The sequence below is a fragment of the Belonocnema kinseyi genome, chromosome 2, assembly GCF_010883055.1.
Source record: "Belonocnema kinseyi isolate 2016_QV_RU_SX_M_011 chromosome 2, B_treatae_v1, whole genome shotgun sequence".
NCBI lineage: Eukaryota > Metazoa > Arthropoda > Insecta > Hymenoptera > Cynipidae > Belonocnema > Belonocnema kinseyi.
The window spans coordinates 98,324,239-98,339,870 of NC_046658.1; the positions used below are offsets into that span (position 1 = coordinate 98,324,239).

At 27.3% G+C, this 15,632-nt stretch overlaps 1 protein-coding gene across 17 annotated transcripts in view; it reads left to right on the top strand.

The window, feature by feature from the left end:
* Positions 1-13,336, top strand: part of LOC117166868 (tropomyosin Per a 7.0102) — a 78,613-nt gene extending 65,277 nt beyond the window's left edge. For 8 of the 17 annotated variants that reach the window (XM_033351260.1, XM_033351259.1, XM_033351254.1 and 5 more), the window contains 3 exons: positions 1,706-1,775; positions 11,013-11,161; positions 13,175-13,293. In XM_033351260.1, coding sequence (XP_033207151.1) covers positions 1,706-1,775; positions 11,013-11,095 — 153 coding nt within the window. In that variant the 3' untranslated portion in view covers positions 11,096-11,161; positions 13,175-13,293. Of the gene's footprint in view, positions 1-1,705; positions 1,776-6,411; positions 8,256-11,012; positions 11,162-13,174 lie in introns of those variants that run through there. The other 9 variants (XM_033351261.1, XM_033351256.1, XM_033351266.1 and 6 more) reach the window with 3 other exon arrangements.
* The last annotated feature ends 2,296 nt before the right edge of the window (positions 13,337-15,632 follow it).

A 15,632-nucleotide genomic window follows, 5' to 3' on the forward strand; every position in this document is an offset into this window, starting at 1 on the left:
TAACAGGGTGTCTAAATCATTAGGAAAGCCGGGAAAACCTGGAATTGTTAGGTTATTTGTATATATCTGGATCAACCTGAAAATATAAGGTTTCAATAATAATGATTTTTCATTGAGAAATGTAGCTTTATATTCCTAGATTTCACTATTTCGTTAGGAACTCTTTTTTCTGGTTTGAAATTAATTTTTTTAACTGAAAATTTAACTGTTCTATTTTTGGGTCAATATTTATCTTTATTCATTTAAAATTCAGCTATTTGCTCGGATATTTATTTATACTTAAATGAAAATTCGTCCTTTTTAGTTGTATTCCATTTTTATTTGAAATTACATTTTTTGTTTTGTTTTAAATATTAGCTATTTCAGTTTAAAATTAAACTATTTTGTTTTAAATTCGTTTTTCATAGGCCGAAAATTAATTTTTGTAACTGAAAATTTAACTAATCCAGTTGAATATTTCATCATTGTAGCTAAAAATTGTTCTCTTCGGTTAAAATATTATTTTGTCTAACGAAAAAGTTCAACTGAAAATTTAACTATTCTATTTTTGGTTATATATTTATCTTTTTTAATTAAGAATGCAACCATTTGTTTGTAAATTCGACTGAAAAATCTTTTTTAGTTGAAGCCTTGTGATTTTTGGTTGAATTTGACTGTTTAAAAATTGTTTACATTTAATTATTTTGTTAGTTTCAAATAACAACGTTTACATTTTTTGTTGAGAATTCATCTTTTTTGTTGTTAAAAATTCGACTACGTGGTTAAAAACTAAACTCTTGTTAAAAATTAATTTTTGTTGTTTAAGATTGATTTTTTTAACACTAAATTTAAATATTCCAGTTAAAAAGTTGAACTAATCCAGTTGAATATTCCATCATTTTAGGTAAAAATTCATCGCTTTGTTAAAAACTTATTTTGCTCAACGGAAAAAATTAGATATTCAATTTTTGGCTAAAAAATTATCATTTTTAGTTGCAAATTTATGTATTGTGTTGAAAATTCGCCTTGTTTTGGTAGAAAATTAATTTTATTGTTTGATAATCCATCTTTGTGATGGAAAATTAAACTATTTTAGTAAAAAATTCATCTTCTTAGTTAAAAATGCAACTCCTTCGTTGAAAGTGAGTTTTCTTTTGTTAAGGATTACATTATTTTGTTGAAAGTTCGTATTTTTTGGTTAAATTAAACTGTTTTTTTTTAAATTTAAATAAGTGTTTTTCAAGGTTGATATATCAGCTATTAAATTTTTCGTTGATAATTCATCTTGTTAAATTGAAAATTTAACTACTTGGTTTGAAAAATGAGCTCCTTTGTTAAAAATTAATTTTTTTTTTGTTGAAGATTCATAATTTTAGATAAAAAATCATCCAGTTGAAAATTCATCTTTTTTGTCTACAATTCAACTCTTGCAGTTGAAAATTCATCATTTTATTTGAAAATTAATATCTTTTAGTTAAATATTCAACTAGGTCGTTAAACACTTCTTTACTTTGTTGAGAATTCGTATTTTTTGGTAGAAAATATATTTTTTTGGTTGAAAATGCAATATCATTCTGAGGGAAATTTTTCCAGGAGTTGAATAGACACTCTGTTTAAAGAAGACAAAAGATGAGTAAGATTTAGATAACATTCTATAGACATCCTGAATTTTTGCTGCGTTAAATTTTTAGTTTAATATAATAATTACATTGAATAATTTTCACAGGCTGAGGCACGTGCTGAATTCGCTGAAAGATCCGTGCAGAAGCTCCAGAAGGAGGTCGACAGGCTCGAGGGTACGTATTTTTATATTTTCTTCATCCAGCATCACATAAAATTATCTAAGAAATATCAGAATTGCAATAATTTTAAGAAAATAAAATCAGTTATATCGAGGCTTTTCCATACTGTAGAAATACGTGCAAACATTTTAAAGTTTGTTCCTCAGGTTTGGTCGTTTAAAAAAAAACATATTTTTCAACCTAGTTTATTATATGAGGTTTTTTTTCCAATAAAATTATATTGTTTTGACTATCGACGTTTCTTGTTTCCTGATTAAAACTGGGAAGAGTAGGAGTTTCGACTCGAGGAACTTCTACTTTTAGCTTCGACATCATCAATGGGCGTTTGTCGATCGTTAAACTCGGCAACAATAACCGGAGAATTGCGTTCTTGAAAACAAACCTAAAATAACGCAACCCCGCAAATATTCCATGCAGTTAATCAGGTTTCTTCGTCAAATTTAAAAATCCTCGCAGCTATAAATAATCAATGATCAATTTTATTCAGTAATTCGAGAGATTGTCGTTGAAGTATGTTCGGGGTAGCCTCCCTAAAGTGGATAATCTTTATTTAAAAATATTTAAGTATGTAAAATACTTAATTTAATTTAATTATAAGTTAAGATACTAAACCTGCTAATAAGCCTAAATTAAAAAAAAAAAATTTTTCTTTTATTTGTGCTCTTAGTTAATGATTATCCACTCTAGGTTGAGTTATCCGCTGTAAAAAGGTTTCCTCTAACCTATTTTTATAATATCTTATACTTAACGAACATTTCTGGTATTACTCGTAATGTTTATGGCAAAGAAAAATCTTACTTTGAAAATTTATCACTTTTTACAGTATTGTACAAAAAGTTTGGTCTTTTTTCTAGATTAAAGAATAAATTTCACTGTGAGCGTATATCGTTTGATGTTTTAATAAAATGTTTAACCGTAAAATTAAGTTCAGTTTGAACATTTTCAATTTTAGAGGTGCTAATTACAAATTTTTAAAAATCTTAAATCTTTTTAAATCCTCAATTTTTAATGTTCGTAGTTTAGACTTTTATTACTAACTTTACAATATTGTAACCAGAGTAAGAATTTCAAAATAAAATTTCTTCTTTGTCTGGCAAAGTATATATTTAGATAAAAACTGCAGCTATAATCAACCCGTGTTTGCTGTCTTTCGCCTAACCGACCTGCCGAAGTGTTTTTACTAAAACTTTATTTTGATTTATTTTTTAAAAATAATTTCCCTTTGTTTTATTTTGATTTACCTAATAATTAATCAGTTAATTCTCAGGGCGGCTACTCAGCTGGAAAACCAGAACTTCTTAGCTTTTTTCCCCAATGAATGCTTTTCTATTTTGAAGTATTTCAAAAAATATAAAAAATGCTTTTGGATTTTATAATTTGTAAATAAAGAGGTATAAATTTCGAGAACTTACTATTGAAACGCTGGAAAAGCTGGCATTAGAAAATTCACTTTTTTTATTCTGGATGGTTCTCAAAATATGCTTTTATATTGAGAGACATCTTTTGTATTCTGACTCGTGTTAAAGACAGTTTTAATTTTCAACGATCAAAAATATTTGCAGGCGAGAGTTGGTATCCTTGGAAGACGTAGATTTTAACAGAGAAAGAAAAGTGTAGAATTAATTTCGAGTAGTGTAGAAAAATACAAATTTATTAATAACTAATAATCTTTTTAGGTTTTCAATTTCTTTAATTCACCTTGAAAGCTTAAATTCACACTAAATTCTTATGGATTTTATCAGATTTTTATTCAATTATTATATTTAATTCCATTTATCTGAATTTAATGGATTTTTTTTTTGATTTTATGAACTTTGTTCTGTTCACTTAAATTATTTTCAATTTATTTTGTTTCCTTATGAGTTTCATCGAATTCTCTTGAATTCCCTCGAATTCTTTTGAGTGCACTTTAATTATACAGAAATCAAGGGAATATTTTGGATTTTTAAATTGCTTTCAATTCATTTTTTTTAACTTTGACTTATTAATTTATTCAAAATTCGTTTAAACGCACTTGAATTCTTCTAAATTCACTGATTGCTTACTAAATTCATGTTTTTTTTTCGTTTTCTTAATTCTTTCTGAAGTATTTGAAACTCAAATTGAATTCTTAGGCATTTCATTAATTTCTTTTGAATTGTCCTTGCATTTTTTGTCAGCTCATTTCAAATTTAATCAATTGACGGCTTTTTTCAATATTTTGGAATTTTTTTTTCACTTAATTTTTGTTTAATTTCATTGAATTTTTCTCAATGCTCTTAATTTTCTTTAAATTCGCTCAAATTTGATTTTTTTTCTTTTTTCAATTATTATTAAATTCACTTAAATTCTGTTAAATTCTCATAAATTTCACCAAAGTATCTTAAATTCAAGTGAATTATTTTTAATTTACTCAAATTTTAGTGAAATCAGATGAATATTGTGGATTTTTAAATCGTTTTTAATTGCTTTTTTTTGCAATTCCTTCGGATTCATTCAATTCTAGTTAACTAATTATATTACAATATTGGTTTTAGTTTTTTTTTTGTAAATTCATCCTGAGGTCTTTTAAAATCACCTTCAATGCTTAGCCAATTTCATCAAATTCTATTGAATTTCCTTGATTTTTCATACTTAATTCTAAATTGAAACACCTGAATGAATTTTTAAATTATTTTGTAATTACTTCCAATTTCCTTGAATTTTTATGAATTTAATCCAATTCTTCTCAGTTTCTTTACATTTTTCTAAATTCGCTCGACTTTTAATTTATGCGTTAATAATTTATTTACAAATCTATTTAAATTTGGTTGAATTTGCTGTGAATTCAGTTCACATCCATTTTACAAAATTCAATGGAAATTTGTTTATTTTCACAGTTTTGTGTAATTATATTTTTTTAATTCAGATGAATTTCATGAAAGTCTCTTGAATTTCTTTTAATTCTGCTAAATTCACTCCAATTTTATGGAAATCAGTAGAATATTTTGGATTTAAGAAATTTTTTTAAACTCATTTGAATTAATTTGAAATTCAACCTGAATTCTTACTAATTTATCTTGAATTCTTGAATTTTTATAAATTTTGTTGTAATTCTTTTCAATTCACTCAGTTCTATTCAATTAGGTGGTTTAAAAATATTATTTAATTTACCCTGAAGTCTTAATCTCCCCTTGAATTCTTAGGAATTTCGTCAAGTTCTTTTGAATTCCCTTGAAAGTTTTTAAATTCATTTCCAATTTAATGAATGAATTCACTCGAATTTGATTTAATTCGTTTTTTAAATCTTTTTTTTTTGTCAACTCACTTAAATTCTGTTTACTTCCATTTCACTAAATTCAATGGAAATTGTTGGTTAACATTTTTTTTGTAAATTATATTCTTTAAAATTCGTATGAATTTTGAATTTACCTGAATTATTTTAAATTCACTCTAATTTTTCTGAAATCAGTGGAATATTTTGGTTTTTTAACATTATTTTCCATTCATTTGCGGTAATTTATAATTCAACCTGAAATATTATAATTAATGTATCTTGAATTCCTAAATTTAAATTTTGTTTGTGTAATTCTTTTGAATTTATGCAATTCTACTCAATTAAATGGATCAAGAAAATTATTATTTTTAGTATTTTTTTATTAATTTACCCTGAATTCTTCAACTGACCTTGAATTCCTAGCAATTTCAGTAATTTCCTTTGAATTTCCCAAAAATTTGCTTCTAATTTTTAATAATTCTAATAATAATAATTTAATGTAATAATTTAAATATTTTAATTAATGTTTAATTTTTAAAATAAATTTGAATTGTTTCAAATTCACTTGAATTTGATAAATTTCATCAAATTCTTTTAATTTCTCCTGAATTTCGCTAAATTCACTCCGATTTAATTTAATTGTTTAATTTATTTAATTTGTCAGCTCACTTGTATTTTGAAAAAATCGATAGAAAGTTTTTGGTTGCAAAAATTTTGTTTTATGGATTTCTTTCAAATTTCTTTGCTTTTATCAGTTTTTTGAATTTTTTTTGAATTCTTCTACATTCACTCCTGGTGTACTCAAATCAGTGGAATATTTTGAATTTTTAAAATGATTTTTAACTCATTTGAACTACTTTAGAATTCAACCTGAATTCTTTATAATTCTTTATAATGTCGCCTTAAAATCATAGGAATTTTTTCAAATTCTTTAAAATCAGTATAATTTTTTTTTCAATTTACTTTTTTTAAATTAATCTTGAATTCTGATGAATTGCATTGAATTCTTTTCACAGTCCTTAAATTCAAAAGTTAGAAATTCGACACTTTTGTAATTTTTTCGGTTTGAATAGGTCACTGTCACTTTTTTTCAAATAAATTAGTTTTTTGCACTCCGGCTAATGAACCAAAGAATATGGCGCATCACTTACATTGATCCTACACTTTGTTGAATTTTTAAATTGTTTCGACCCAAGGGTACCGTTACCATCTCTCCCCTAGATCAATGATAGAAATGGAGGGTGTTATATACCCTTGAATTGTGAAAAAATTAGTTTTTACCAGTGCGAGTAGAAACCCTGAATTTAGTTTACTTTCATTTGAGTTTCATTAATCAATATTATTTTTAATTTTCAAGTGTGTAGCGTGTGTGTTTTTAACCAATGATCTTTACAGACGACATGGTGGCCGAGAGAGAGAAAAACAAATTGCTCCAGGAGGAGATGGAAAACACCCTGCATGACATCCAGAACATGTAGAGCGTGTTGCCCTGCTGAAAAGGCTGTTTGGCGCGCTTTTGTGGTGCAAAAAAAACATAACATAACGGACTAAATGCAGTATTTAGGCTAGCCTCCTATCCTCTGACCACCCGTCCGACGTGCGTGTGATGTGTATGTCTTCTTGCGTGATTGTGAAATCGAGAGAGTGATGAGATCGAAAGAAAGAAAGAAAGAACAAAACTGCCCGGAAGTAGAGTGCTCGCGTTTGTTTTTTTTTCGACTACATTCCGCTTCCGCGACCATTCCAGCGGCTCAATTCGGACGAGACGTGGCGCAAAAACTCCTTCCAGAATTTCGTTAATTGCGACACATTATTCATTGTTAACGATGATGACAACTAGTAGACAGAATCAAAAACAATCCAGAGAATAACGATACGCACGATATTATTGCACAAAACTCGGACTGAATTGTACAAAAAGAAAGAAAGAAAGAAAGAAAGAAAAAAAAAGTTTCGCCTCATGAATTTTCTCGTCTTGCGACGATTATTAATTTGATTGTTCTTCTGCTTAGATTGATGATCACTGTTGAGCTTTTTTCCCCTTAGTGTGTAATAAGAAGTCGAAGATTTTATTTGTCTTGCGATCGACGTCGGGAGTGTCTTGCATTTGCGCGCGAAAAATGCATGCTATTTCTGCAGACTGAACGTTCCTGCGTTGCCATACTTTCGATTTGGGAAATCGATTTCAGTTATTGACACCCTCCGCTGGTGCTCCCCGTTTATTCCACGAAAAAGGGAGTGATGCAATAATAATTGGCAGGGTGCGGTTTGTCTCATTACTTAGAGCCTGGAAATTCTCCCCTAAAATCCTTCTCCAATTAAAAGCAAAATTTTGCGGAAAGATTTCAAATTTGAGCAGGTTACTTCCGGTTGATAGATTAGATAGTATAAAAGTCTTGAAAAATACATTTCTGAGAAAATCGCACCCTCTACTCGCCGGTTCTCATCACGGTTGAGCCAAAACTGAAGCCGAACGTGCCTGTAAATAATGACGATATGAATAATTATCGTGGCTGATTATTAAATCCAAGTCGATTTCCGGGGATTGGGTCGCGCGGACGCGCCGATCGCAGAGAAACGATGGAAACGAGAGAAAAAAAAACGTTTTTGCTATGAAATACTTATCCGTCGAATTATACTGCCCGTTTTAAATTATTTTTCTCGAAACCGTAGCAGATTTAATGCGCGACAGTCCAGTAGCCATTCGAAACGCATGTGCGAAATTTTTATGACTGGCTGGGATCGACGAAATGCAATTTGCGATCGAGAGAGAGAAAGAGAGATAAAATTGGGTTTGATGAGTTCTGTCCTTCAAGAGTGACTCGAAGAGAGCAGTAAAATTTTTGGCCAATAAACGTCCCTCTTGATAAACAAATAGAAAAATTAATTGTAAAAGTTTTTAGTTAATTTTTTGTGGAACTTTAGTCGAATTAGAATTGCCAATCCTGAATAGAACTCTCGTCAATCGTGGTCGGGAAATATAATTCTGGTAAAAGGCTGATTTATTTTGGAAGATGGTGTCCGAATGAGTCTTGAGTCGATGGGCATTTTTGAATGGCTGCTCGGATCTTGTTGTTTAATTTTGCAACATCATTAGACGGAGAAAAGCACTGTTACGGTCCTACATCCTATCATTATTCCTATTGTTTATTTGAAAGCGCTAAAAGATTGAATTATTGTTTTGTCTATTAATTTACTTAATATTAAACGAATGGAATGATAATAACACTAATATCATTGTAATAATAATTATTATATATTGCTATTATTATAAATATGTTTATAATATATATATTTTGATTTTGAAGCTGAGCGTGTCTTTTTTGTTGTCGTTGATTTTTATTTTCATTGATAACGTTTCTTTAATGCCTGATCCTTAAGAATTTAAAACCTAACACTAGCCGTTTACTAAATAATAATTTTAAAAAAAGAAGATTAAGTGTAAAAACTGCATGCTACCGAGTGAGAAGTGAATTTTTCCGCAGGCGTAACGGGTAAGTATCTGTTTTCGCGTGACTTAATAAGCATCTTGTGATCCTAATAACTTGGCGAAAATTATATGTTAGAGTTTAAGAATAGTCTTTGTCAGTCGCAATTGGATGACATGGATAATTTAAATAAATTAAGTACTGTTAAACTTGTAATTTGCTATACAATACGAGGTTTAACTCAACTTTTCACTTTCCTTTTCAGTTGCATGTTATAAACTTAAACAATAATTTAAAAGTGGTTTATTCAATTTTTATATATTTCATCTGCATTTTAATTTAATGTTATCCAATCATTATGTTGAGAAATTTATAGGCCTTGGACTCGCCACACTTTTGACACTTTTTTTTTAAGTGATGACACAATTTTGCTACTATTTTGAAAAAAAAATTACACTAAAGGCACTGTTATCAAATCAAAAAAGATGCATTTTCAACCAAAAAAGATTATTCAATCTATGAAGAAAAAATAACTAACAAAAATGAATTATCAACAAAAGACTAATTTTTTATTTTATTTGATCAATTCTTACTATCTATTTTTTTCGTTTCTAATATTTTTTAACTATACAGTTGAATTTTATAAACAAAAAAAAGATAAATTTTTAATAACAAATAAAAAACAGTATTCAAACAAAAATGCATTAGATAAATCCTCGATGAGAACTAATTTTTAATTAAAAAAAAAGGCTTTTTCTACAAGACAGCTTCATTTTGCACCAAAATAGTTGGATGTTATAACAAATTGTTGAATTTTCAAATAAAAAATATGAGATTTTTATAAAACAGTTACATTTTCCACCCGACAGTATGAACTTTCAATTAAATGTTAATTTACAACCAAAGGTTTTTATTGTCCATCTAAAAAAATTAATTTTCCATGAAAAATATTATAGTTTATATTTCAACAATAAAGATTTCAAGGAAAACAAAAGTTGGATTTAACCAAAAAAGACGTACATATGTCATTAAAAACAATTAATTTTCAACAATTAAACGATTTTTCTACAAGCCAGTTTAATTTTGTATCAATTAGTTGAATTTTATACCAAATTATTAATTTTGCAAGCTAAAAAGTCGAATTTTCTGTAAAAAACGTTAGATTTTAAACCCGAGAATATGAATTCTCAACACAAAATTAAATTTATTACGAAAAATGTAATACTTTATATTACAAAAAAAAAGATTTTAATAAAAAGCCAAAAAAGATTTTAATAAAAAGCCAAAAAAGAAACTGTTGGATTTCACCAGCAAAGGCGAATTTTCAACCCGAGAATATGAAATTTCAACAAAATAGTTTAATTTTCAGTTAAAAATGTACTTTTTAACAACAACAATTCAACTAAAATTATGGATTTTCAATGAAAAATGTAATAGTTTAATTTTTAACAGAAAAGTATTTTAATTAAGTGATAAATAAAAAAAGCAGTTGGATCTAACCAAAAAAGACGAATTTTTAACAAAATATTTTTACCCCAAAAAACTGAGTTTCTACCACAAAAGTCAATTTTCAGCCGAAACTGCGAATTTTTTACAAAACAGTTGAATTTTTAAACTGAAAATGTGAATTTTCAACAAAATACTTGATTTTTAATAACATTAAAAAGATTTTATAACAAAAAAGTTACATTAAAAAAAAAAATTTGTATCCAAATAGTTTAATTGTTAAGCCAAAAAGTCAAACCTTCTATTAAGCAGTGAAATTTTCAACCCTAGAATATGAATTTTAAACAAAACAGTTAAATTTTCAGTTAAAAAATGTACTTTTTATCGAAAAAAATGTTAACGAAAATTTTGAATCTTCAACCCAGGAGTTGAAACTTTAAGCTAAAAAGATAAATTTTCAACTAAATGGTTAAATTATCCACCAAATTGTAGAATTATCGAGCTGAAACTGCGAATTTTCTACAAAATAGTCGAAGTTTTAACCCAAAAATGTGAATTTTCAAACAAAAAAGATTAATTTTTAACCAAAAAAATTGAAATTTCTACAAAAATAGATGAATCTTTAAATCAAAAAGATGACTGTTTAACAATATAGTTAAATTTTTAATTTTAAAAATAAATAAGAATGCATTTTAAACAAAATTAGTGATTTTTTTCACAAAATAATTAAATTCTTAACCAGAAATGTAATGCTAGACTTTTCAAATGAATGCCTGTCGACTCTGCAAGAACTAATTAGAAATTTTTGATTTACAGATTAAGGAATAACATTTTAAATAAACATTAAAGTTTATTTTTAGTACTTGCATAATTTTATGAAACTAAATTCAAACCTTTTTTTTTTGTTTTAAATTTGTGACACTATTGACACCATTTTGAATCTCTAAAGTGAGTTCGATGCCTGAATTTTATTAAAAAAATTAACGTAGAAAAAATAATTTATAATTAATTTCTTGAAAATAATACTTTAATTTTTACGCTTCAATTTTTGGCAATGCAGCTTTTCTAATAAATGCGATGTAGCGCTATTTTTATAACATTTTAAATTAAACCTATTTCCAGATGAGATGGTGGCGGAGAAGGAAAAGTACAAGGAGATTGGTGATGGTTTGGATAACGCTTTCGAAGAAATCTACGGAGTATAACTGCCTTCGCTCTTCCTAACGCTTAAGCATATTTTTAATGCCTATCGCTTTTTCTAATATTAAATCGTAAGTTAAATCCACGCTTTAGCTTTCATTCCCCATTGAAATATGAAATTTCCGCAAAAAGCAAGTTGGAAATTGAAAAATTCATGCAAATCGAATTCAGTAATTTATTAGAAATATAGTATATCAGCCAATAGTTAAATATTTGAATTAGAAAACCAGCACAATTTCTGAAAAGAAATATGTTTTTGATAATGGGGACAGGAAATTTCAGTAAATAGAATTAGTACTTGGAAACAGTGAATTTAAAAAAAAATGTAATTCTCAGTTGGCACGGGAAATTACAGGGAATTGCAATTATAATTATAATTTTGAGAATAGAGTCGTGAAAGTTTAGTAAAGAATTATAATTTTGAGTTTCGGACATGGAATTTCAGTAAAGAAATATAATTTTGACAATAGGAACAAGAAATTCCCGTAAAGAATTATATTTTTTACTTTTGAATAGAGAATCTCGTTAAGAATGATTATTTTGAATTTTGAGACAGGACATTTTCGTAAAGAATTATAATTTTGGGACGGGGAATTTTGAAAAAGATTGTGATAATTCTGTGCTGGTTGAGGCAATTTTCGTGAAGAATTAGAACTTTGATTTTGGGAGAGGACATTTTTTAAAAGATTTATAATTCTGGAAATTTGACTGAAGATATCTAATTTTGACAATTGGGGCAGGAAATTTTAGTAAAGAAATATAGTTTTGATAAATTGGACAGGCAATTTTCGTAAGGAATTAGAACTTTATCTTGGGGCGGGGCAGTTTCTAAAATAATAATAGCCAATTTTCGTAAAGAATTAGAATTTTGTTTTTGGGATAGAAAATTCCAGTAAATTAATAAAGAAATTTAATTTTTTAAATTGGAACAGGACATTTTAGTAAAGTAATATAATTTTGAGAATTATGGCAGCGAATTTCAGTAAAGAATTACAATTTTGAGTTTGCAACAGGGAATTTTTGTGAAAAATTATAATTTTAACTTTAGAACCGGAAATTTTAGCGAAAAATTCAAATGTTGAGTTTGGTACAGGGAATTTCAGCGAAATTTTTTTTTTACAATAGAGACAGGAAGTTTCCATGAATAATTAGAATTTTAGCTTTGGAACAGTGAATTTTCGAAACAAAAATTATAATTCTGTTGGAACCGGAAATTCCAAGCGAAGAATTTATAATTTGGAAAATTGAATTTTTAATTTAACAGGGAATTTCTTAGAGTATTATTGGTTTTATTAATTTTTATTATCATTATATTTATGCATAATTTGTTAAATTTTTATTGAAAACATTGTATTAATTTAAGGGAATTAATAAATCAATCAATCAGTGTTTTAAGCATGTATAAATTTCTATTGAATATTCGAATAAATGCACCTCTAAAGAAAAATGCTGAAAAATAATTTTAAATCTGACAAAAGAAAAACCCTGTTTTAAATCAGAATTCATCAGATTTTGAAAATGGCTTGGTTCCAAATCAGAATTTGTTTGAATTAAACGATTTTTTTTCTACTAAAAGTTTGCTAGAATTTTAAACTGCCCTCTTATAAATGTTAGAAAAAAGGAGTTTCGAGAATTAATTTTCATTCGAATTTAGAAGAATAGAATTAAAAGAAATCCCTATTTAAATTCAGAATGGTAATTATTTACAAAATTCTCTGTTCCAAATCAGAATTGTAATTCTTATAACAAAAAAATATCTGATATTCGACCTCGGAATGATAATACTTTTTCAAAATTCCCTTTTTCAGATTAGAAATCTCTAAAATCTTTTCAAACGTTTAGAAAATTTTTTAAATTATTTAAAATTGTACAAATCTTTTGAATTATTTTAAATTGACCGAGGGAAGCCCAGGAAATGAGCGGGAATTTCACATCATCCGCCGGGTTCTACTGAAAACTTTTTTTTTTAACGAAATTATGTTTAGTTTCACTGAGGTTTTTTAATTTTAGTAAGCACAGGATTCAATAAGGATTAAAAAATTTGCCTTTGCTTCGTAGTATCACATGACTTTATGAACTTTCAGACGAACTTGTCCACGAGAAGGAGAAGTACAAATACATCTGCGACGACCTGGACCTCACCTTTACCGAATTGGTTGGTTAAATCAGCTAATAATTCTGTGGGTGAACACCCTACTATTTATTACCAAAATCGACATTCAAGATCGCCCTTCGAATGGAAAAAACACAATCTTTTACCACTTTCGTTACATAATATTATTATACAATATTATTACTTGTATTAATGTAATTAAAATTAATAAGATATTGTAATTGTGAGTTTTATTTTTCTCTGTTGTCTTTTTCCTTAAAATGTAGCTCGGGCAGTAGCGCTTTGGCTTCATAGTTGAAAGGTTGTGTGGTCGATTCTTTCTACAAATATAATTTCCGGAATTTATCGCCTAGATTTTTAAGCTTTTTTTTTAAAATAGGTTAATTGAAAAACAAAAAACTTATACAGATCAAGACAGTATTCATATTTCCTACCTTTTGAAGCAAAAAAAAAAAAAAAAAATAGGTGTGTTTTCCAATACACTTTAACAAAAAATTGGTTCTTGTAAAAATCCACCGTTTATCCGATAAAATACGTAGCTTATAAAACTTTAATTATACTTCTAATTTTAAATATAATTAGTAAACATTTAATAAACAATAAGATGTATAGAAAATAAATTTGTTTGCGAAAAAGACGATAAAGTTTTACAAAATTAATTTTTTTCCATGAAAAAAAGTTCGAAAGATTATTGAACGAAATTATATTTATGAAAATTTTATTAATTAAAAGTAAATTTTTAAAAATGTGTATGCTGCGAGAGTCGAACATTAATACTTTGTTCCTGAGTGTAGCATGAACTTGAGTTGAAACTTTAAATTTTTATAAAAATAATATTAAAAAGACTGAAATTGCATATAAAATATATTTGAACTTTATCTCTTTGTTAGTAAAAAAATCAATTTAGGCGGAAACGTAAATTAGTTAACTTAGAAATCTAGTAAGTATATTATGAGCAAGTATAAGATGCTGAATGATGTGTGAGTGAAATTTTTTCGACTTCTTTATTTATTGATTTATTCTAACAAACAAACAAAAAATGCAGGAACTGGCGAGAGACGCCGGGGAAAAATTATTAAAACAAAAGTTTACATAATTTCAAATTAATTTTCTATTTTTTCAGTATAAAAACTATAGAAATTAGCCACATTTAAACAAGTATTTTGATGATTTTTCAAAAGAAATAGATGCTAATATCTACTACTTATAACTCTTAAGTTGAGGTCTTGGTGAACCATTTCTTCAAATTTAAAAAAAATTATTATTGTAAAATTGAATTTTACAATTTTTTCTCTGAAGTTATTTTACCAGATATTTAATAGTTTCCATTAGGTTTAGTAAAGTTATTTATTGAATTATATAAACGTACTGAAACATAATTATATCCAGTGTTGAAAATTTAACATTTTTAAACAAAGAATTAAGATATAAGAATATATAATTGTACAAACCTTAGTTCTTTTATTATAACTTTAATTATTTAATTTAAATGATAAAAATTCCAATTGATTTGTGAATGAAACATGCATTTTTCAATAATAACATAAGTAAGTTTATAAATCTAAATAAGTTTTTCAGTAAAAAAAAAGATGTATAATTGAAAATTTCGTTGAAGAAGTTAATGTTCTAAATTTTTAATATTATTTGAAATAATTTCTACCTCATGGAAGAGGAAAATGTAGTTTGCAATGATGGTATGCGTGTTGCAATTATTTAACCGAAATGCTAATAATTTCAATTTACATTAACCAAAAGTGTGTGTTATCCTACTAACATTTATTAACGAAATTCCTTATCTGTTTAATTACAGATGAGCTGGTGATTGAACGTAGTAGGTATAAAGCCATCGCTGAAGAAATGGATCAAACCTTCGCTGATCTCGCTGGATATTAGTGAGAGGCTTTTAAAAAGGCATAAGTCACATTCGCCAAACTTAAATATTAATAAAAAAACTGCCACAACTAAGACCGTTCGCTAAGTCTTTTACAACAAAAATGAAACAACTCACGTTGAAATCCACGTGGAATTACACGTGGCAGTTCTACGTAAAATTCGATTTTTAAATTGAAAAAATTCATGTTAAATTCGAATAGTAAATTGAAACGATCTACGTCGCAATTCTACGTATAATTCCACGTAAATTTGAGCGATGAATAGTTTTTCCGCGTAGGAATCCACGTGGAAGGTCATCGTGGAATTCCACGTGAAATTCAAGTTGTAAAAAAAAAAATCACTTGAAATTCGAGTGATAAATTGATACGATCCACATAAAATTTCAGTATGAAATGCAATCAATCTACTTAGAAATCTACGTGGAATTACGCGTGGCAATTCTACGCTGAATTTTACGTGGAATTCGGGAGATAAATAGTAACAATCCACGTGGAATTCCACGTGAAGTTCGAGTTGTCAAATGAATAAGTGTACTT